Below are 23122 nucleotides of genomic sequence, written 5' to 3' on the forward strand. Positions count from 1 at the left end.
TAGGCAATTCTGATACCCTACCTTTCCACAGCACACAAAATTATTTTCTCGCAGTGTTTCTTTCCCAGTCCTTGGATTCCATTTAGTTTGACCTCGGTAGTGACTTAATGCATAACCCATTCTGTGGACAGTTCAGCCGACTGCTCATTTTTCAAGTTTCCCCACGGAGATGGTAAAAGAGCATTGTTAGACTAAAAATTCAGAGCCAAGAGAAGTTACTGAGGGAACAGAAAATCAAACGTCTGCAACATTACCTCTGTCATTGGGCAGCCTGTTTTGAGATTCTCTGTCTGTTACCTTGGAGAGGTGAAAACAACAGTAAAACTAGTGAAAATCAGGAGATTATAATAAAAATAAGATGCAGTGGAATTTAGAAAAGGAATTTTAAAAAGAAAACTTCATTTAAATCTGGAATGCAAAGATTGAGAAGAGTAAATAAGGATCACCCTACACCTGAACTATCTCTGATTAAGGTCTCAGGTTGCATGCAGAGGGAATTGTAATTCAATTAGGTTTCAAGGGCTCAGAAAGAGACGATATAATGACACAATACAGAGAAATGGACAAGACAGATTGGTGGAAATTTGCTTCAGATGGCAAAACGGAAATACCTTTGTTATTAGAGTTTGCATTATAGAAATGAAATTTTTATTGCAATTATCTGGAAAAAATAAGAATAGTTATGTTCTAAAATTATTAGCTAGATTGATTGAACTGTCAGGGGAAAACTTACATTAGTAAATTAAAAATTCCTAGAGAAGTTCCTGGGCACTGAGACAATCTAGCATGGGAATGGTGCACATCTACACTAGTAAATTCTTCTAAAACCAAAACTAGGTGGCTGTATACAAATTACTTACTGGAAATTGTTCCTAGTGATATCTGGTCCCTCAAGATTTGAACCAAACTTTGCAATTTTTTTGTTGTTAATCACTATCTATAGCTAGGCAGATACGACTAAGCAATTGAATTGTAAAACTTGCATCTTGGCTAATCCTTTGTTTTAAGGGAAACGGAACACAATCCCAAAATGAAAGGGCTGCCTGGACAAGAGCCACCAGGAGTGAAGTCAGCAAGATTGAGCAGTAACTGGAGGAAAGGTAATTCCAGCAGGGGAGATGGTGACCACCAACCCATTAACCATCTACTCAAAACAGACCCTGACTGGAATGGAGGGAAGAACTGCACACGTGGAATAATCAGCATGAGAAGCAAGAGATACAACCAGCAAATAAGGGTTTGAGCACTAACTAATGAAAAAGCCATGTAAATTGTAACCCATGAATGCTGATTGCTAAAAACGTGTAAATAGTGTGAAGTTTTGATGATGGTGAGCCAGCCCTTTGAGGGTTACCACCTTGGTGTGTGAAGTGCCATCATACACAGACCAGATGATGAGCCTGTGTTTGGGACAACACTGGGATTTTCTAACTTTTAAACCATACCCATGAAATATGTGCAAGGGTTACAGCTGGCAACTGTCAAAACCACCTCAAAGAATGTATTACTCATTTCAAGTATAAACGATTGCATTCCTGTTTGCAGTTCTATTTAGTTTATTAGCATCCCAAAATCTCTGCTTTCAATTCACACAGAACAACTTGATGGTTTATTTAAAAAATGGAAATTAGTATAAGTAAAAGCTTCCTCACTATTAGAGACAGAGTGCAATTATTTTTCTCAAAACGATGACTTTTACTTAGAAACTGAGACGATCTGTTTTCCGATATTGCCTCCACTCATCATGGACTGGAAAGCAGCTTCAAGAGAAGTAATGAAATAAGTTAGTGCCAAGTAACCTTTAAAAAAGAAATCAAAAATGGTAGAAGCAAATGTATTAAACAGCTCCCTAAAAAGGAGAGATCCCATTTTGGGGCAGCTTTGTGTCATAATTAAAAAAATCTGACTTGTAAGCAACTGTTTGACCCTATACAAATTAACAATTACATTTGCTGCTGTTGTAATATGTCATGCAAACACCAAAGAGAGACAAGGCATGACTGGAGAGCCCCCAAATGCTGTGGGTTTTACAAGCCTTTGTGAGAGAAAAGGCTTATAAATATTCTATAATAATGTGAGAAGCTGGTACAAAAGAATATACCTTGAGTAAACAAAATACAAAAGTATGAAATATGACTGCTATATTTGACCAAATTCCTTCAAAATACATATGTATACCAGTAAGCAGCAATTAGCAATGACTAGAATAAATTGGAATCTCTAAGATTTGGTTATTGCTTAATTCTACGAGTTCCAATCTTGTGGGACTAAAGACCAAATGGACGAAGTCATACTCTTTCCCCTTACTTGACAGGGATCTTTGATGACATGGCTTATGTCACAAGACCCCCTTTATTTTTATATTTTCTTTGTTACAATATTTTGAACAGGCTACATGATATTTTGTTCTGTTAAAAAAAAATTTACTTTCTTTAGCAATCTCTAATATTCTTTGCCCTTTCTTGCGTGTACTTTTTTTTTTTTGTTAGCAAATCCAATAACAACCTCTGTTAGATATTGGGCTTTTTTAAAGTATAATTTCAAAGTTGTCAAAATAGCATTTTCTTACACGCAAGTTCTAAGAAACAGGCAGCACTTTAAACCAGTAAGATCAGGATGACTATCATCAGCTGCTAAGGTAGCAGTCTAAAAAAAAATCTAAATTTTTATTCAGTGATTTTATAAATGTAAATTAATTTTCTTACAGAACACTAATACCTCATTCAAAAATATTTTATTATAACAAAAATCATGGTTATGAAAAATACAAAAATCTGAATTGGCAAATAAATCAAAGGAAGTAGTTAATCTCTAATGTCATTGTATTTAATAAGCTTATTATTATTCTTATAAAATGATGTAAAAATCTTACCGCCAATGTTTGCTAAGCCTTCTACCATGGTCTCTCTGACCTGTCAGTGCAAACAAGTCCTTTTAGTTTTTTTCAAACAAGATTAGCATTTCACATTTTTTAGAAACATCCCAAGAAACTGCCACAGAAACTACCAAAAATCTAAAGATTTCTCTTGCTACAATGGTCAGTGCTCTGTTCGGACCAGACTCTTTCATCAGGAGACATATGAATATTTTCTCAGAAGTGTGCAGGTGATTTAATTCTTCATTCAGACCAGAAACTGTTTAATTCTTCAATTAGGCCCCTGCCTCTGCCAAAATTTCACATCTCAGGATTTTCCCAGGAAAATTTACTGATCACTACAAGAAACAAAAACTAATTCAGACAGACCTCTGTCTGAAGGCATAGATTAAGCATATACCTATCACAAAATAATAAATGATGATTATAAAGCTTGAAAAAAAATTTCAGACAAGATCCTCAGAAGCATTCTGGACACTTAACTGATCAGATATTTGAAAATCATATTTTTGAAGGCCTGATCCTTTAAGTAAAAAGTGCACCCTATACTGAAATAAAGAAAACTGAAATAAAGACATGAGTAGCATGTAATTAGAGAAGTCTGTCATATTAGTCAGACCATCCTCACAGGTACCTTCTAAAACAGTGCTATCTTATAAGCTTTCAATCATACTTACACATTCTTAAGAAAGTCTGTCCAATTCTGAGCACAGTAAGAGAGCCAGGGACAAAGAAATTGGTCTTCTTGTAGTCAGACCATGATCTGAGGACATAGTATCAGAGGCCATAGATCAAATCTAAAAGTTCTCACCTTCAGTTTACCCTCTTGGATCCACTGGCACAGTTGTAATATACTAGCTTCATGTTTGTCCATATAGTTCAACACTAAGAATCTTTCCCTGTGAAAGAAAAGAATGAGTTTTCATTTAAGAAACATTGGTAAACATTTTAAAATATTTACAAAGAATTTTCAGGAAACAGCATTGTTGAAACTGAAGGGTTATGAGTACAAATTACAATGAGATGTAGCTCAGACCTTTGCCAGCTTGTTGTGACAGCTCCCTGCACTGGGGCCTTGACAGAAACATCTGTCTTAGACAAGTAATTCTGTTCAAGTATCAGAGATAAGAGTAATAAAACTGATATCACCAGAATAAGCAGATGTCCATAAAATGTAAGCAAATTCCTATTATTTTTTACCTTTTTTTTTTGGTAGTAGAGAGAATAATTAATGGGGCTGCAATTAGATGGTGACTATAAATTAACTTCAGGCTACTCAAAATTTTGCATATCCTGCTGTCACAGCTTTCTATAGCAATCAAGAAACTGAAATGATCATCAAAAATCATAATTACTTGTAGCAACATACTGACTAAATTCTGCACTGTATTCTACTAATTTTATCCATTTTTTGAAATGCAGACAACAGTAACAGGGACAAGAAAAGAATTCTAATTAGAAGAGGTCAATCCATTTGCACAGAAATCAAAAGTCTACCCAACTTTCTGCAATGCAATGACTGAACACTCTCCTAAGACTCTGCTCCCAATCTCTACTTTAGCTGCATCTGAATCCTGAGAGGAGACTCAGCAATTCCCAGAGTCATAGCAAAACTGTTTTACCTGTATAAGTCATGCCTACAGTCCCATTATATAAAAAAACCCCCAAATACTAAAAATGTAATTTCAATAAAATTAACTGCATCAGCTGCATCCTTACTTCAAAAATATTTGATTTTCTCTCTGCCTGAATTACTTCACTTTGAGAGAAGGCACTCTGAGAAGGCACATTTCAGAACAGAACCACAGCAACACCTTCTCTTGTACTAAAGAATTTGTTAGAAATTCCAGGACTACATCTACCCGTCACAAAAAAAGTGTAACAACAGATATGTATGAGTATGTGTAACAACATCACTTTCCATTTTTTATGCTGATAAAGACAAATGTAAGAGAAGGGATTTACTGACATTGTGATCACAGTTTCCTTTTTAGGCATGGCAACACTCTGCTCAGATTACACATGTCTATTGAGGGCCTACAGACTACCTTCCAAACATTAGAGTCACAACAACTCGTGTGCAATTGACCTGGAACCTGGTCATTAGTTCTGGAAGAGAAATGTACCTTGTGATGTTCCTTTCTTTCTGTATTTTTTCTATGTCAGGAGGCAGCGGAGGAGGATAAGGCACATCTTTGTTATACTGAGAAATCTGTCCACACAGGATGATATGGCTGTTCTGATTCATCTGTTTGGGACAGCACAAAGTGAGAAAAATTATATTCCTCTCAAAAACTAAATTTTTCAGAGATGCAATAGATTATATTGCAAAACTTTCACATGAGCCACATTTCCTGTAAAAGAGCGGGAATATCGCATGCAGTCCCATTCAACCTATGACAGCATTCAAATAGGTAAATGCAAGGCAATAGTGGAAAAATAAATGCTATACAGCCTACTGTAATTTTAAAAGGCACTAAATAAAAGGAATATAAGAAATTGTTATCTTACTGTGTGCCCTTTTTTCAGAAGAAGGGTAATAGAACAGAGAAGTTTAATACAGCTGTTGGATACAGCTGTGATTTAGAACTCCCAAAGATGGCATTGCCACCGAAGCCTCCCTGCCATGACACAGAGTGGTTGTATGCTAACAATGAAGTCTTTATGGAGGTCCTGCAGAACTAGTCTTGCATCAAGCCAGAAAACGAAAGCTGGCAAAAGACAAGATTACTGTGCTGATAGACAAAGTTTTTATAGAATATTACCAAGTTCTCCTGGCCTAAGATGTGAGAGACAAGAAGCAGAAATCGTGTTTCAATTACTATACTGCCAGGTTAGTCCAAACGACAGACACTTATTTCAAATATCTGATTTCTCCTCAAGACCAGGATCAGCACCTGGATTAGATCACTGAAGTGGAAAACTTGCTCTGCTGTATTACAGGATGGACTCTACCATGAATTAATTCAAAGCTGGGCATGCAGACACTGCAGAATAACTAGAATAAGCCTGACAGCTGGAATAATCACCTGACTTATAACCGTATCACTGATGTCTCCACCAACATTGTCAAAGTAAACATCCACACCGCCTGGGCAGAGTTCACGTAGCTGTTCTGCCACATTTCCCTTCTTGTAATTGATAGCAGCATCAAACCCCATTTCTTGGACCAAAATGGAGCACTTTTCATCTGTGCCAGCAATTCCCACCACTCTAGAGCAGCCCTCCAGACGGCCAATCTGCAGGCACACAGTTAAAAAAAAACAACAAACCAACTAAAAACCCCAAACCATAAAGACAAGTTAAATCATTCATCTGCATACAGGTACCAGTGGGTGAAAGGGGACCTTAGAGGGTGTTACAGTTATCCCCAGTCCACTAAACCGCAGGCAGCAAAGTCCAGTGGACGCTCCCATCTCACGTGACACAATTGCCTCTTGTCACTCCCTCCTCACACCTAGATAAGGAGCAGGTACAATTTGCCATCTTTCCATAACTCACTGGCTGCAGAAGATTTAATTTGTGGAGTCACCAATGACTGGCAGTACTTGAGAACCAAATATGATATACAATTACATCTGCTAAGTAACATAACTTAGCTAATAAAAGGGAAAAAAAATTAGACAATAATGGATGTAAATATATTCTTCATCCATTTGGTTATGCAATGTTTCTTCAAAGCTTCTCTCTATTAGTAAGTCTAAAGTTTGCTTAATAGCTATTGTGTTTGCGTATATATGAGTATGTATTATATATATGTATTTGTAGATATGCATATACACACTGCAACAGTGTGCAAAGCAGACTGAGGAGGACAAAACAGCTGTAAACCTCAAAACACAAAGAATATCATAGAACACAGCACAAAGAAGGGTTTACCACATTTTTTTTACTGACTACAGAAAAAAAATTAAAGTCTCTAGTCAATACAAAGACAGTGTTGAGGTGGCAGGCTACTATATAAATATATATAAATACAGGTATTTACACTATCTACTTTACTTATACTAGCAACAAGTAATCACCATGGGCTGCTCTCTCCTATCCCAGTTTCATGACACTTAGTTTCACATCTAAAATCTTTCCCAGGGAGAGTGTGTGCCAAATCTGTGAAACTGGCTCTTCCCATGGGGTTATACCTACTCATGTTTACAATGATTTTATCCACGTGTTTAGTAACCAGCATGTTTCAGCATGTTCCAAAGACAAAACTTGGTCACAGAGTATGTTCATATGTCTTAAGCCCATCCTACCTGGCCAGCCAAAGAGCCGCAAGCACCGGCTGCTCCGCTCACCACCATTGTCTGATTTGCACCCACAGCCACGTGTCCCTTCTCCCTGACACCCAGGAGGGCCGTCAGTCCCGTGATGCCAGCTGCACCGAGAAAGTAGGAAAGGCGTCCATTTACAAGCTGTGGAACAAGCTACAAAACAGAAACGCGTGTGGTCTTCATTTGTTTTTATGGTGAGGTTTTGCTGTCTGATTGCCTGAGGATAGAAGACTAACTCAGGATATTCTCCAGGCAAGGCGCAACTGGTAGGGAGGAGCTATCTCTAAACTAGCTCTATCCTAACAACAAGTTCATATAAAAACTTTATATTTCCATAGTTTTAGAAAAAGTTTTTAAACAAAGCCACTCACAAAAACTTAAATTATGGAAGTATCAAAAAGCAGTTGGGAGACAAGAAGTTTCCAGCAAGTGAACAATCCCTATAAGGAATGAAAATTCACCATTTTATCAAATATTGTGATTGCAGATCAGAGGCAAAGGGACCTTTAGGAAGGAATTTATTGGAAAGTATAAATTCTCTAACTACAGTAATTTTCTCTGTTACAAGAGAACAAACAACACAATATATGTAGTGCACTGTTCCGTCTCCACTTTCAACTTAATATTGAATACCCTTTCTTCTGTGGATGTAAAATCTCAAGTAAAAGCTTTTATTAACATATATTAGTGAAATAAATTAAATTAAACATATCGAAAGCTTTTCATGTCTTACTACTACACTCTCATGGATCCAGAGTTCTACTAGAATTAGAATAATTATCAGAATTAATTAACAGAAGGAGTTTCAGGTAAATTTATTAAAAAACAACAGTTGAAATAATACTGGCATGTCTGCTAACCAACAAAAGCATTTAAATTTGTCTTTGTTATGAAAAAAGAAAAATTGGTACAGATTGTGGTACCTATGACTGGATCTGCCTTTGGAAAACTAGTTGTTCGAATAACGTTGGCTTGTTTTTGACTAAAAAATAGTATCATTAACAGCAGTTAACACTAGTAGTATCAGCAGTTATTTAGGGAAAAAAAAAAGGTTTAGTAAAAGAAATAGTAAAAGACAAGCGGGGCTTTGCATTTATATTACCTTTTGTAGCAAGCTTCCATCGAGAATTGCCACTGTCTGCCAGGGCCAGGTGAAGGAAGTTACAAAGTCTCCTTCAGCGAGGTTATCATGCTTGCTCTCCTCCACAACCCCAACACCGCCACCATCAGCAACTTCAGAGAGCTGCCAGGGCTGGAGGTAATCGGAGCCAGTGTCCTCATTCATTCGGCAGCGCTGAAAGACAAGGCTTTAACTGGAGGAGATGTGTTTAAAACTTCAAACACAAAGGGCTCCTCAAAAATCTCTCAATAAGCCCCAAATATTCGTAATCTTGTCTTAGACCCCTCTTTCCCCTTGTTTGCTCAGTACAAAAGGAGGGTGGACCATTCTGATCTCCTCCAGCAGTGTTACCAAAGCCAACACATTCTATAGATGCCTCAAAGGCACCCATGCAACCAAAGATGACTGGCTCAGATCTGACGAGAACACTACAAATTCCATTCCTTAACTGAATGAATCTTAGAAATGCAGGATTGAAAAAAGCACCCACAAATCACTTAGTCCGTGCCTATGCACTGAAGGGCAGTCAAACATATGTAGACCATCCTTGACAGAGATCTGTTTAATGAAACACCTTGAAATCAGAAGTATTTTCTTTACATCTCCCCCTGTTGCCTAAGTTAGTACCTCAGGATTATTAAACTTTTTCTTAATTCCTAAGCTAAACCTGCTTTCCAGAAATGTAGACTTTTCTACTATCTCAATCTATGCAGGGAATAAATGCTCAGAATTCTCTTTATAGCAAACTTTTACAGACTGTGTCTCTCTGGTTCTTCTTCTACCTTCACTTTCATTTCAACCCCAACTCTCCCAACCACATGACTTCTACAATTGTACAGAATTAGAAAATACATTTATGAGAAAGGCAAAATTCTTATGGAATTTCAAAGGTTAAAGGAAAAGTTGATACAAACAAATCTGTAATGGTATACCAGCGCTCACAGTCCCCGGTTCTATAAAGTCATATTCCTATACACATCCAAGGCACATTAAAGCCGAACTCCTTCCCAATATAACTCCATCAGAATGAATACAATTACTAAGTTATACTAGAGATATACTGGAGTCCTATAATTGGTAACTTCAGTGTTAAACATCATGACAGGTACAGAGTTGAAGGTATGTTATAAAACAAATTCTAGTTTAGCCCCAAGTCCATCACCTACCATGTAAGGGTCCACAGAGAGATAGAGGGTTTTAACACGCACTTGTCCTGCTTGGACCGTATCCGCTATTGTACTTTGTTCCAATCGGAAGTTTTCAGCCACTGGCACTCCATTCTTCCCTAGAATTATTTTAAAATCAAACAAATAAATGAATCAATATAGAGCTTCCCTTAATCAATACAGGAAGGCCTTTTTTCAAGGTAGTCCTTTTTAGAGTAAGTCAGGTTATATATTTACTCAGGTATAAAACTACCTACCGACTTTCAGTTTCCATGCTGTTTGCTACACATGATTGTTATGAACAATTAGGGCAAATTTAAAAAAATAAAATCAGGGACTGTTCCCATTCTTAAAAACGGTTCTGTACACTCTTATATGCGGAAAAGCCCCTAGTGGTCAAAACTAAGATATGCACTGAGACTTCTCTCGCATAACAAAATCATCATGCACTATTCTGCCAATAGCAAATGACCATAAATTTTAACCAGTTTTAAACTCTCACCTTTCTGCCTCTTTTTGACTCAAGTAGGATTGAGGGAATACAGATCACAACCACTGCACATGCATATGCTTCAAGAGCATCCCTTCGCATATACAGAGAGACCTCTTTAAATTAAAGCTTTCCAGAAATACCTGTAAAACTGTGCCAAGAGCCCCAGAACTGGAGCCTTCATCCTCAGGTTGGTACCACATGCAGCAGATCAATCAGACTGACAATTGGAACCACTGGCACTAAAAGGAGACAGCCAGATACCCTTGTATATTTTAAGTCAGAGTGACTGCACAACTCCAGCAGGCTACTGCTGTAACATTTTGAAAGACTTATTTGCAGGTCAAATAGCTCTTACTGCTTAGGACTATTTTGGCATTAAGCAGCATACAATACTACCTGCAAAAAATAATGTCTTCTACAACAGAAAATTTATGAACTCACTATTCAAACTATTGTGCTGACATCCATAACAATGCAAATGTGTAAGCAAGAAAGTAAACAAACTCTCAAGAGTATAAATTTTAAAAATAAACACTTTGAAACAAGGAATAAAAGATTCAATATTTACTAAAAAGAAGCAAAAATTAATAGCAACAAAATATTTTAGTCATCTCTTAAAATGCAAAAAGAACAAATGTCAGAACTAAAAAGCCGTTTGCTAATCTTTCTTCCCTTTGAACCCCTACACTTAGAGTTTTCTCATATATTATGCATTAATCCTTTTTTTCTCACCCAAGAGTTTAGAAATCTGTATATACAGACTAAATAAAAGCACTTCACAATAAACTTTATTTATTGCTGCATGCAATATTAAGGTATACAAATGCCAATATCTCAAGTTAGTGCCTGTTTCTACCCTCACCATTTTGGAGCATAAGGCAACCATAACACACACAATGGCTTCTTTATCAGAGAGAAATACGTACCAGGCCGTGAATTCAGCACTACTCTCTGTATAATCATCCCTGCTTTGCAGCAATTTCGCACTGGATTTCTACAAAAGAAAATGTTGAAGAACTGAAACATAAGTTTTCTTCAAAAAAAGAATATGAGGCAAAGTACTTAGTAATTTGGAAACTGGGGATGAAAGACAGGCCCCACCAGCTTCAGCATCCATGCCCAAGAATCATTTAAACCAACCTCACACATAAAATAAATAAAAGTGTGAGTAAGGAGTTTCCCTGTTTATCTTGTTAAAGCCCAGATTTTTTACGTCACAGTAGCACATGCTGGAAAGACTGAAAATTATAATGTCCCATGCTCCTTGTAAGACCATCATCACCTCCTACCAGGTTGTAGGAAATGTGTTTGGTTCGCTTTCCTGTGCTGACTGAGAACACTCTATTCCCACCCAAAAGACACAGAGACAGCTTTGCAGGCAAAGTCAAGTGCCACTCAATAAAAGGCACACAGGCACGTCAGAATATCAGTTTGTAGGTACTTGATAAAAAGAGATTGTTGTGTAAGATGTTTTGTGTGAAACAGCAATTCTTTCTACTAGCAGTGCATTTTCTCCTAAGAAATGGTCTGGCCCAGAAATAAGAAAGAATTAGATTTCCGCTTGATCTGATCTACAGAATAATTTTTCCTTGACTTTCAACAGTTTAAGAGGACTGTAAATCTGTGGTCTTGCACTTGTGAGACGCAAAGTGATTAAGAGGGAATTAACCTGATTTAACAGGAGAAAAATCATGATCTTGCATGCTTTCAGAGCTAATATAAAATAAAAGCGTTACTACTGTTCTCAGCAGAGTGCCATAAATAACCAACATCCACATGAACCAAGGACATTATGGAATGAAACATGATAGCTGATGTCTTTGTCATAATGTTTATTTTGCTGACAAGAACAGCAAATTGGAGTGAAGCTAAAAGATGAGCCCTGAAAGAGTACATCATCACCACTTATCCAACACCTTTATTTTTTGAACATGCAAAATACAGGACCTTCTCTGTATTGTTACAGTGCTTACATTACAGCACTCACAAACCATCAAAAACTACAGCCTGGAGTGCTGAAAACATAATTAAAAAGTTATCAGGAGAAAAGGTGTCCCTGGCCTTTCCCTCTCCTCTAAAACCCAAAACTGACTCAAAACACAAGTATCTTAAAAAAAAAAAAAAAAAAAAAAGATAAAGGTTTAACGCTTGATTGTGTTTGTACTTGAAAAGCTACTTATTTGGCAAAATTTATTCTAGAGTTAATTTCTTTTCAGTATTTCAAGACCTAAGGATGCTACAAGCTATAAGGAATGAACCTCAAATGTGTCTTTACAGCATCACATCAGTGAAAAATAAGTGACCTGCAGAGTTCTTTGGACAAAACAATTTAGAACAGTCTAGAAAGATGAGAGTGGAAAAAGTATCCAATATAAGTTTCGACTACTTCTTTGAATGCCTGACATTTTGAGGGAACAAAAAGGCTGTTTACTTCCCTGGTCATTCTCACAGCTTTTGTTTGAGGAGCGTGTGTACTAATTCAATTTGAAGATCTTCCAGATATTGTGAGTGGGTGGACAGAAAGCTAAGCTGGCAAGTGAATTGTCACTCATTTTATGATAACTGCCACAGTAAATACAACACTGCAGATGGACCATTTATTTCTAATATGAGTGCACTTACAGTGGAAGTCAGCAACACCATTACGCAAGCAAATGGTCACACTAACACCACAGCATACTGCGAATCAAGTTTTCCTCACCTTATAAACCATATGAAACTGACTTAAGAAAATAAGTAGAGGCACCATCCTTTAGCACTGTAAACTGAAGAAAGCTTTTGGAGAGAGAGAACAGATTTTTTAAAAGCGAAATAAAGGGGATTTGTATCATATACAAAATCTTTTCCAATACATGCATAATGCCAACATGAAGGATGCTTTTGACTCTATTTTTTTAAAAGACAACACAAAGCAACACACATTAGCATTTTTTAGCTTTTCCAAACAAAAGCAATCTGAGTTGATTTTACACTTTAACATCAAACAGAGTAAAAATCAATAGCAAGTTTTAACATCATCATTCCATGCCAAGTTCACACTATCTGACCCATACTATAAGTACAACAGGACTATTAAGCAGCAAACAGCAGTATCTCCATGGGAGTATAAGTATGTTTTAGCCTAGTTTTATTCTTATCCTTTTGCTCCCTTGCCTTTCCCCATTTTTGCAGACACACACTACAACTCCTTTTAAAAGCATTAAATAAATTCCTCAATGCTAAAATGCTCCAGTTTGTTTGTTTGTCCTAGGCTTGGTTCCTAGAACTTCTTGTTTCTGAGACTGCCTGTAAGACACACTTTTCAGTTACGTATACTTTTGCCAGAATGATTCACCTGCTTTCAAGTTGTTAAAGCCCATGCCATGTGCAGCCTAGTTAAAAAAAAAAAAAGGAAGAGAAGATTGTCCTGTATTAGGCCCAGGCAGCATGAAGGAAGAAAGCAGTCAATTTAAACAGAGGACAAGAATACTTGGAAGTCTTCTGAAACTGCAGTGTCAAAATGGCTGGAGCAAGGATCCTCAGAGGAAACTCAAGGAAAGAAATTTCAGGAAAGAATGACTCTGAATGAGGAATGCGCAGGAAAGAAAGATGAGAAGAACTGGGACTAGGAATCAGAACAGAGAAACATGGCAAGAATAGCAACTTAAAAGTCAGTAAAGCACACAAAAGAGAAACAGCATGGGGAGAGAGAACTGAAGAAACTGGGAATGATGAATGGGACAGAACCAAGGAAATGGAGACAGGAATGACTGGTCAAAAAGAAAAAAAACCCCAAAAGTGTAACTAGTAAGGTGAGGTAAATGGAAATGGAAAAGAAAATGTAGTGGATTAAGCACCAAAGTCTCCACCACATCCCTAAGGAGCTCTACATTTGATGAATATTAATTAATCACAAGCCAGAATCAATACTGACTGTCATGAATGGAGAAAAACACATGCCATAAAAAGGTTAAGTACTTTCATGAACTGAGCTAATAAATCCAGATTTCCTAATGTTCCATGTCTTATCACTGAATTCGCTGGTGTGAAGTTCCTCCCACAGTGTTTTCTTCATGTGGGCTTTCTGATACACTGTTAAGGGCTGAGGAAAGATGTGGTCTTTCCTCCAAGAATGAGGCAGATGAAAAAGAAAGAATGACAATAGGAGTAGGATCTTGATCCAGCCATCTTTTTTTATATATATTCCAAGAAGCCTAATCTTTTTGAGCTTTTTATCAGATTTCACTGACATACAGAGCAAAAGTTCCAGCAAGTATACACATTCATATCTACATACGACTACATAAACTTTATTTTTTCAGATTTAGGTGCCAAAAAAAACCCCTAAAAGTTCTCAGGTACTGCATCCTGGGCTTTTTTTTTTTAATAAACAGTTGTATTGGAGTTGCTGAAAATTATTTTAAAATACCATATATGTATATAGTATATATACACAAGGCCTATTTTTTTGTTAGCAGAATTTCACATAAGGAATGCAGACTGTTCCCAGAAAGGCAGGTGCATCACCTGATGAGATTCTTTTTTTTTTGGGAAGCCTATGATGCAGTATGCAGGCTCGCACGTGAACGCAATTCCAGAGAGCGCACTGATTATCCACTTTTCCAGGTATGCCTAAAGACCACGTTAGAAACCACTGCTGTCAAAGGTGGAGGAGCCCCTGCAGGCTGTCTTGCAGGCAGGTCGTGATCAGTGTCAGAAGCTGCGGACAGAACAACCCCGGAGAGGGAAACCGAGAGGGGCGAGAGGAGCGCAGGGGGCTCGGTCCTACGGGCTCATCTGGAGGTGCCGTGGGCTCCTCTCCTCTCCTCCGTGATCGCTCCACCGCCCCGGCATCCGGGAGCTCAGCAAAGCTCCATTCCCGCTCTCGTTCCAGGGATCGGGCAATCCCAGCAGCCTCTTCCAAGCGCCACACCTGTGTCCCCGCCTGCCCCGCAGCGAGGAGGCGCTAATCCCTGACGAAACGACTCCCGGGAAGGAGGACCGAGTGGACTCTGCCGATCTCCCCCCAGGCGGACCCCCGGCACGGCTCCATTCCCCAGGACCCCCGAGATTCCCGCTCACCTTGAGCCGCCCCGACCGCCCGACAACCACCGGCCCCGCCCCGGGCCCGCCGCGCGCGCGCGCGCGGGCCTTAAACAGGGAAACGCTGGGACACCCCCTTAAAGCGGCGATGCCCCGAGCCCGGCCCGGTGGGCGCGCCGAGCTGTGGTGGGGATGGCGGGTCGTCGTCTGAGTCGCAGAATCACACACAATCATATTGAATCATTATGGCTGGAAAAGGCCTCCAAGATTATCGAGTCCAACCTTTGACAGATCTACACCTTGTCAACTAGACCATGGCATTAAGTGCCACATCCAGTCGTTTCTTGAACACCTCTAGGGATGGTGACTCCACTACCTCTTGGGAAGTCTGTTCCAATACCTGACAACCCTTTCCGTGAAGAAATTCTTCCTGATGTCAACCTGAGCCTACCTTGGTGCAACTTGAGACTATGTCCTCTCATCCAGTCACTTGTTGCCTGGGAAAAGAGGCCAACCCCCACCTCACTACACCTTGAGCCTCCTTTTCTCCAGGCTAAACAAGCCCAGCTCTCTCAGCTGCTTCTCATAAGGCCCTTCACCAGCTCTGTTGTCCTTCTCTAGACTCACTTCAGCACCTCAATGTCCTTGCAGTGAGGGGCCCAGTACAAACACAGCACTCCAGGTGTGGCTTCACCAGTGCTGAGTACAGGGGAACAATCATTGCCCCGGTCCTGCTGGCCACACTATTTCTGATACAGGCCAGGATGCCATTGGCCTTCTTGGCCACCTGGGCACACTGCTGGCTTGTGTTCAGCTGCTGTTGACCAGCACTCCAGGTACTTTTCCACTGGGCATTTTCCAGCCACTCTTCCCTAAGCCCGTAGTGCTGCATGGGGTTGTTGTGACCTAAGTCCAGGACCCAGCACTTCAATTTATTAAACTGAGTCACTGAGAAAAGGCACTTAGAGTTTGTGAGGGGTTTTTTCTTTGAGAGCACAGTTAGCACTAGGAGATGTTTGCTCCTTGCATATTCCAGTGGATGAGATTCTGTTCATTGCTGTGGTATAGGGCTGTTTATAGCCATTCCTTACATTCCAGTAAAATTGCTGTTGTGTGCAATATAATGTATTTACTATATATACGCTTTTTCTATGCTTGAGTACAGATGAAGGTGTTTCTTTCCTTAAAAAAGAGGCTGCAGGAAGAGCCATAACTTTCCTGGGATGGGGCTCAGGTCCTGGTGCTGCCTAACAGGATTCCTATGTGTATGCCCTATGTTGTAGTGACTCACCATGCAGGAAGGGCAAACAGGTCTGTGAAGTGGCCACTGAGTCGGTGGCAATTACTGCAAAGCTTGGAGTGACCACTTAGGACTGGAAAAGCTCTGACTAACGATCCCGATGACTTTGTACTCTGCCTCTCACATAAAGGCAGTCAAAGCCTTTCTGTTGTAGCTTTACCCATAGCACTGTAATATAGGTGTAAGTGAATGATTTTTATTTGTGCCATCATAATATATAAAACTTTGCATTTCACATTAGTTAAAATGACATAATTGGAACTGAGATGGTCTAGGGGGCGAAAAATTGAGTATCTTAATAAGGGCATTTATACCTCCATACTTCTTTTTTTTTTCCCAACTTGAATCAATTGATCTAACGACAGGTCAACTTATTGTGATTGCAATGCACTGAAAGCAGGTCTTCAGGGTTGAATATGTCTTCATAGTTTCAGATGGGCATATCTTGTGTGTAGGAGGCCTGCATTCAAATGAATGAGCACTGACTTGCCTCATACTTGTGCAAGAAAAAAGTAGCACAATTATTACAGAAATAATTATTTCAGAAAACAATGTTACATGTCACTACATGAGCAAACAGGAAAATGATGAACGTATTACTGGAGAGCACCCTGTTAATTTAGAAGTTGTGTATCTCAATAACTAGTAATAATTGAAAGAAAAATGGGGAAAGGGAAAACGTATGCTCTATATGGGCACATGTACCTATTTTTTTCCTCTGTATTATATGACCACAATACAACTTTATACGGAAAAAAAACCCAAACCTAAACCCAAACACATTAAATAGTATTTCAAAAGTTCTGTACAACCCTACATTCTCTTGCCTATCAGAGTGGCTGTGTTTCCTCCACAAACAAGGTTATCCTGGAAGGTAGTTGCAGCAATTATCTGCATTTTACTGTTTAACCCTTATGGTCACGTTCACCCTCCCCCCTTGTCTTTATTGTTAAGTAATTGTTAAGTGAAGGTATTGTAAAATAAGCTTAGGTGTGTACTTACACTGCAGTAGCTATTCTGCACTGACTTGACTTGTGGATACATTTTCTACTCTAAAAATCCCTTTTTGTGGTTCAGCTTGATTCACCTCAGACTCAACTACACAAATTCATCCCTTGTGTGAAATAAAACTGTCTACGCAAGCAGGCCATTTTAGAATAGTTGTTACATAACAGATATTAAGGGTTGTTACCACTTATAAACAAGGCTACATCAACCTGGATGTCATAATTTTAAAGTCAATCAGAGATGGGGCAGAGATGAAATGGAGGATGTGTTTGAGCTGGGAGATGGTTGAGGTGATTGTCAACAAACTATTGCTGCCTACCCAAATAGGGAATGTCATTCAGTTGAGCCTTACTTCGCTGAACAGATCCTCAAGGTATTCTCTGACCAACTTCAGGCAAATTTGAGAAAGTAAAGACATTTCTTGGTCACCTAGTGGGATAAAAAATCAGTCTCATTTGATCCTTTTAGAACAAAGAGGAAACAAAAACCAAGAAAACGCTCATGGTTACAAAGTCATTACCTTGCAAAATCATGTGTAAACTTGGACAAACTGTAAAAGTGAAACAGCTGCCTTGTTCAGTGGTAAAAATCATATTGCCATCAATTTTAGTGAAGCCAAAAGCAATAGTTAAAATAGAAGTCAAAAATCAAAGTCTCAAGGCTTTTTTTTTCCTTCTTTAACTGACTGTCTGACTCCAAATTACCTTTTTGTTCCTGTTTACCTGCCCTTAATATAGAAACAAAGTTACGTATTCTGCCTATACTGTGAGGCTTAGATGTTTTTAAAGTACAAAGTAATCCTGTACATTTTCCAAGATTTGCTGGGCTCATGGGTCATTTTGATGAGTCTACATCATAATAATTCACCTTTTACACATTGCCATGTTCATGGGTAACTCGCTCTTGGCAGATGTGTGCCCTTTCTTTGTTATTTTTAATAAATGTCACTATAATAAATAGTCTTTGAATCTGTCTAGATGAATAATACAGATGTTGCTTACGTAATTGAAGTGCAGGTGGGTTTTGGCAATCAAAATCCTCTGGGGTTTGCATGAGCTCTAAATGACACCAGACGCTTTAACCTGTGTGTTAGGGAGCAAAATGGTTTATGAGGTCTCTCAGGAAACATCCTTCATGGATTCTGTGGATAGGAACAACCAATTAGATTACTCAAATCCAGCACAATTTAAATCTTTCTTTTTGATGTAACAAGTCTGTTTCATGACAGGAAAATAAGATGTCGTCTTCTGCTGTGGGGAAGCATTTTTTCCAAGGGTGCAGAAAGTTAGAGAAATATTTTTTAAACTGTCCTTTGGAGAAGTGATGAAATGTTGATGGAGGTATCCTGAGAGAAGGTGTGTTTCTCCATTTACAAAGCCGCCTTGTGGAAGACCTCTGTGAACCCTGTGCTCTTGGGTAACAAAATCAGTTCACTTGTCCTACAAATTCTAAAACACTGTTTCAGGTTGCGGTAGGAAAGACTATTGCAAAATTGTCTGTGTTAGACTTGATATTTCTGGTTTTCTAAACTATTAGTTTACCAGTCTTCAGTTAAGTTTCATGCCCTCTTTGCTGAGCCAGAAGACCAGACAATGAGAAAACTCCCTTGTTCGCTCAATACAATGTCAGCCAACAGCCTGAAGTGCTGCTGAGCGTAGTTTGAACTAATCCATGTATGTTTGCATGAAATGGCTTAAGAGTTTGCAGCTGATTCATTCTGGCAGCTGAGCTGTGGATGCAATAACTTCAGCAGAGGACAGTAACACCATAGGTCATTACAGCCATTTACAGTGACTATTTGAATCAGTGTAAGTGATGCAATATATGAATGGAAAAATTTTAGCTTGAGACAGCTGCTGAGGTTGAATTCAGCTATTCAGCTGCCATCACTTCAGAGTGACATCCCATGTTATGGAGTGCAGTTTAAAGGTGATTTATGAGCAGCTCAGCTACCTGTTGGCTGAAAATGTTAGAAAGGGTAGACTGCTGGGGAAGGCAAGTTATCAGCTGACTCAAGTTATGCTATCCACTTCTGAATTGTTTCTGCTTTTGCAGTTCATATTTATGCATATCCTGCAATGTATCCAACAATGTATTCCTGGTGGACTGAGCATTAGCTTGAGGCAGAGATATTTGTGGGAAAGTTTTGCAGGTGGAAGCTTAGCTGTCATATGAGACTAATGTCTTCTGGTGCTAATTGCTGGGTTAATCACAAAGTGAGCTTCAGCTGCACAGGTAAGAACACAGATAAGAAGCAATTGCTACTTTTAATGATAATTTGTTTTTCTGATGTTTAATGATTGGGAATGCCCCAACCATGATCTTTAACTATTTGGCATTTAATAATACCTTTTAAAACCATAAAAAGTGAGCACAATATGTTATCAGTTTAATCGATACTGATTACTACTGTTTGACCATCATAAACTTTATTCATAATTTTGCTTCCTTATATGTCTGTGCCTTTTTTTCATCCCTAAGAGAAGAAATAAAATACTGAAGTGCTTGTTGCAGAGACTGATTTTCCTTTCATGTTTATTTTGTTAGTGACAGTTTCTTAAATCCAAGTTACATTTTGGTATAACTACTTATTTAATGTTTATAAATGACCTGAGCATATTGTAGATGAAAACTATCCTGTTGCTGTGCAGCATCATATCAGGATCACATCTTTCATTTTTTATTGCAGAACAGTTGAGGAAATTAGGAACTTCTATTTTAGACTGCTAGATAAGCATCCTATATCTGTGCAGGAGCTTTCTTTCTTTATTGCTCTGTGTGCCATTTCCATTTAATGATATGTCCCAGTTACACATTAAAAAAAAGGTTCTAGTAGTACTCTTTCAGAAATCTGCAACCAGTGAAGTACTAATATAAGTATGGTTAAGCTTTTACACTCTAAGATTCAGACATGTCTCTGTGTCAGAACAAAAACACCTTGAATTTTCCCAATTTAATTTTCATCAGTCATCTGTTGATGAAAAGACACCACTGTAAAGTTAAAATGTGAATGTTGTTGTCATGGCCTGTAGTTGTTGTACATGCTTTGTCATGCAAAATTGTAATTCAAAACAGGAAAGATTGAAGGGTTTTTGAATGAAGAATACTGATAATCTTGAAAGTATTTCTCCTTACTGCTGTTTTTTCCACTTTGTCTAAAATATGCTGCTAGATTTGAAACAAAGTTGTTAAATTTAAGTGATCTCTTATTTTGTCTTGTTTCCCACTAATGTGAATGGAAATTTGAAACATTTAATGAAAAGAAAACTTTGTCATTTAGAAAGAACTGAGATTATTGTAAATTAAGCTGCATTATATGAGATTCCAAGATAGTAGACCATCCTGAAAAATGTGGGGAAGGAAGAAATGTGGTCACAAAAGCTCAAATTACTTATTTAGAACACCAAATGATTTTTGTACAATCAAACTTACACTGTGCTAAGATATGTTTCTTTAGTTTAAAATTACTGGCAGCAAATGGTCAAGACAAGTGTTTCTATTTGAACACCATCATACATATCATACTATCATATGTTTCTGAGGACAGAAAACATATGAACACCATTTGTTGAGAATGCTATCAATTGCTGCATCAGAGCAAGAAGCAGCAGACTGTGCTGCATGGTGAAATCCTAATATTAATAGAATATTTCATAGTATTTCTGTTATTTGTCATAATTGAAATTAAAATTCATTGTAAAACTGCTCTGTTCTTTTTTATTTATGCATCCTAATGCTAGGAGAGCTAATGCTAATGGCTTATAGAAGCACAAAGAGAATAGGGTCTTCTAGAATCAGAAAAAAATTGTTCATATGAGGAATATATATGGGGCTGTGGGAAGTTACATGTAGTATATGTGGTATAGCTTCCTGATAAGATTTCTTGGTATGCTAATCCTTGATCAAATAGAATTGAAAAATCCATGTTTCAACCTATCTGTTTATGAAAAAACACATTTGGGATGTAGATGAAAGATGGCAGCTGATAAAAGGTGAATAAAGACAGGTGTTGACAAGGAGAAAAATTAATTAGGAGGAAGCTGCTTCAGAAGGAACTTTCCTTGCACTAGTATCTTGCTTCTGCAGTATCTGCACTAGTATCTTGTTTCTCAAAAGCAAGTACTGGTTTTTGGAAGAGGACTATGCAGATTTGCAAAGTCTCAAGATAACCAAAGGGATATTTTTGGAGCTCTGTGTAGGGCTTATTCCAGAGCTGCTGGATATAAGTAAAAAGCTTCTCATCCATTCAGCATATGGATGTTCCCTTCTGAAAATTTACAGCACTTGGTTGTTATCAGCCACTTATTAATGACTATAATATCAGTAAATCATCTGTTGTATTTCACTGGCCTGGAAACAAGAATTTGCAGAGACCTTCACCTGTTTTCTCTAAGGAAAAGAAGAGTGATCAGTAAGCACAAATGGCCTGGAAGGAATTAACGATGCCAGTTACTATATTCTTGAAGACTGTGCTTGCCCTTATTATGATGGGTGATAAAGTATTTTATTTGACATGTGAAACTTAGATGACAACTGTTTTGAGTCTCTGCTTAGCAGCTGTAGGATAAGTGTGAGGGTTGTCTTTTAGAGGGTGTTTAACAATTGGTGCTGGAAGGGCTGAGGCAGCTTAGCAAAACAGGCTTCAGATCAAAACTACCCACTGTGTTTCACCAGCGTAGCTGGTAGGCAGTAAAGTGGCTTCATGCCATTTCTAAGTGACTGACTCTCAGGGCATTTTGGGGAAAACATTTGTGCATCTACTTAGGAAATGAGTACTTTGTGCAGCTTTCTGTGATATGCCATGCAAGATAGTAGTAACAGGATACTCCTCTAGGCCACTTAGCGGGTACTGGCTTTGCAAACACTGCAAATTGCATTAATTTAAAGTAGAATGGTGAATGAAAATTGACAGCAATAAATAGGCTGTATCTTAGTTCTGGCAAAAATGTTGGATATTTAATTATAGCAATACATGACTAATTGGAGATATCGGGTCTATAAATCAAGGAGCTGTAAACTTGTGACACTATTTCTACAATTAGTCTTTTCTCACAGTTCCCAGCACTACTTTTTGGAAGCTGAAATGGCATTACAGAATTTTGCTTGGATGTCAGAGAAATGTAATCAGAATGCTGTTTTCTGGAACAGACTAGAAGAATTGTGGCTGAGGGTCTGCTGGTGATACTTGAATCACAGCTGATGACTCTAAGACTGAAATGCATGCAATAGGAGAGAGTTCAATTTTTAAAACCAATGCTCTCCAAAAATATGTTCCTGTTCAACTCCATTACCTGATTCTTTTATGTCCCTGTTCATTTCTGTGTGTGCCTCCTATGCAGCAAAGCTCCACCCTGCAATTAGAAAGTCATCTGTCATAATGAATTGTGACAGTGTTTTGTTGTTACGAAGTCCTCTTTCTTGTCCTTTCTGTTGCTTTGAACCTCTGATAATGTCTTCTGCTCCTTAGCCAATCTGCATCTTTCAAGAGCCTCCACTAATCTTTCACAAAAAGGAAAAAATCCCCAAACACCCAACTGTTATAGTTACCTGAATTGAATAGCAGTAACACTGTTTTCTTAGTGGTGCAGATATTATGAATGATGATCCTATAACTTTTCTTAATATACATAGTTTCAAGATAAGAGGAGGTTTGAAGGTTGTCCGTAGTGGGCTTTTTGTTTGTTTGTTTTGGGGGGGTTGGTTTTTTTTGTTGTTTTGGGTTTTTTTCTTAATTGGGCTGTTTTTTTCCCTTGCAGATTTTGGATGTGATTTTCCTGAACTACTTCCCATTCTTGAGAAACTCTAGAAGACATAGGTTTTCTCCATCTTTTCTGTGATGCACTTTGATATGTAAAGCCCAATATCAT

At 38.3% G+C, this 23122-nt stretch overlaps 1 protein-coding gene across 3 annotated transcripts; it reads right to left on the minus strand.

Annotated features, from left to right (window-relative positions):
• Positions 1-1538: 1538 nt before the first annotated feature.
• PTGR2 (prostaglandin reductase 2) lies at positions 1539-15027 on the minus strand. 3 transcript variants are annotated; one of them, XM_027707049.1, is made up of 11 exons: positions 12627-12700; positions 10852-10919; positions 9935-10164; positions 9433-9551; positions 8249-8440; positions 7129-7299; positions 5905-6114; positions 5002-5123; positions 3687-3774; positions 2873-2912; positions 1539-1760 (listed from the first exon to the last, which is right to left on the minus strand). In XM_027707049.1, exons 4-11 carry the CDS (start codon positions 9433-9435, stop codon positions 1696-1698), a joined length of 891 nt encoding a protein of 296 aa, XP_027562850.1. In that variant the 5' UTR covers positions 9436-9551; positions 9935-10164; positions 10852-10919; positions 12627-12700; the 3' UTR covers positions 1539-1695. The 3 variants fall into 3 exon arrangements, with proteins under 3 accessions (XP_027562850.1, XP_027562839.1, XP_027562845.1); XM_027707038.1 differs by lacking the exons at positions 9935-10164; positions 12627-12700 and adding an exon at positions 14987-15027; XM_027707044.1 differs by lacking the exon at positions 9935-10164.
• Positions 15028-23122: the final 8095 nt, after the last annotated feature.

Source organism: Neopelma chrysocephalum, unplaced genomic scaffold (genome assembly GCF_003984885.1).
Source record: "Neopelma chrysocephalum unplaced genomic scaffold, ASM398488v2 Primary Assembly neopelma1_24, whole genome shotgun sequence".
NCBI lineage: Eukaryota > Metazoa > Chordata > Aves > Passeriformes > Pipridae > Neopelma > Neopelma chrysocephalum.

Excerpts from the sequence above, each read along its gene's own strand:
- PTGR2 (XM_027707038.1), bottom strand. The coding sequence starts at position 10,888 with ATGATTATACAGAGAGTAGTGCTGAATTCACGGCCTG. Across the intron at positions 3,775-5,001 it reads AAAGAAAGGAACATCACAAG|GGAAAGATTCTTAGTGTTGA; the intron begins GTACATTTCTCT and ends TTTCTTTCACAG. Across the intron at positions 2,913-3,686 it reads TCCAAGAGGGTAAACTGAAG|GTCAGAGAGACCATGGTAGA; the intron begins GTGAGAACTTTT and ends TTGCACTGACAG.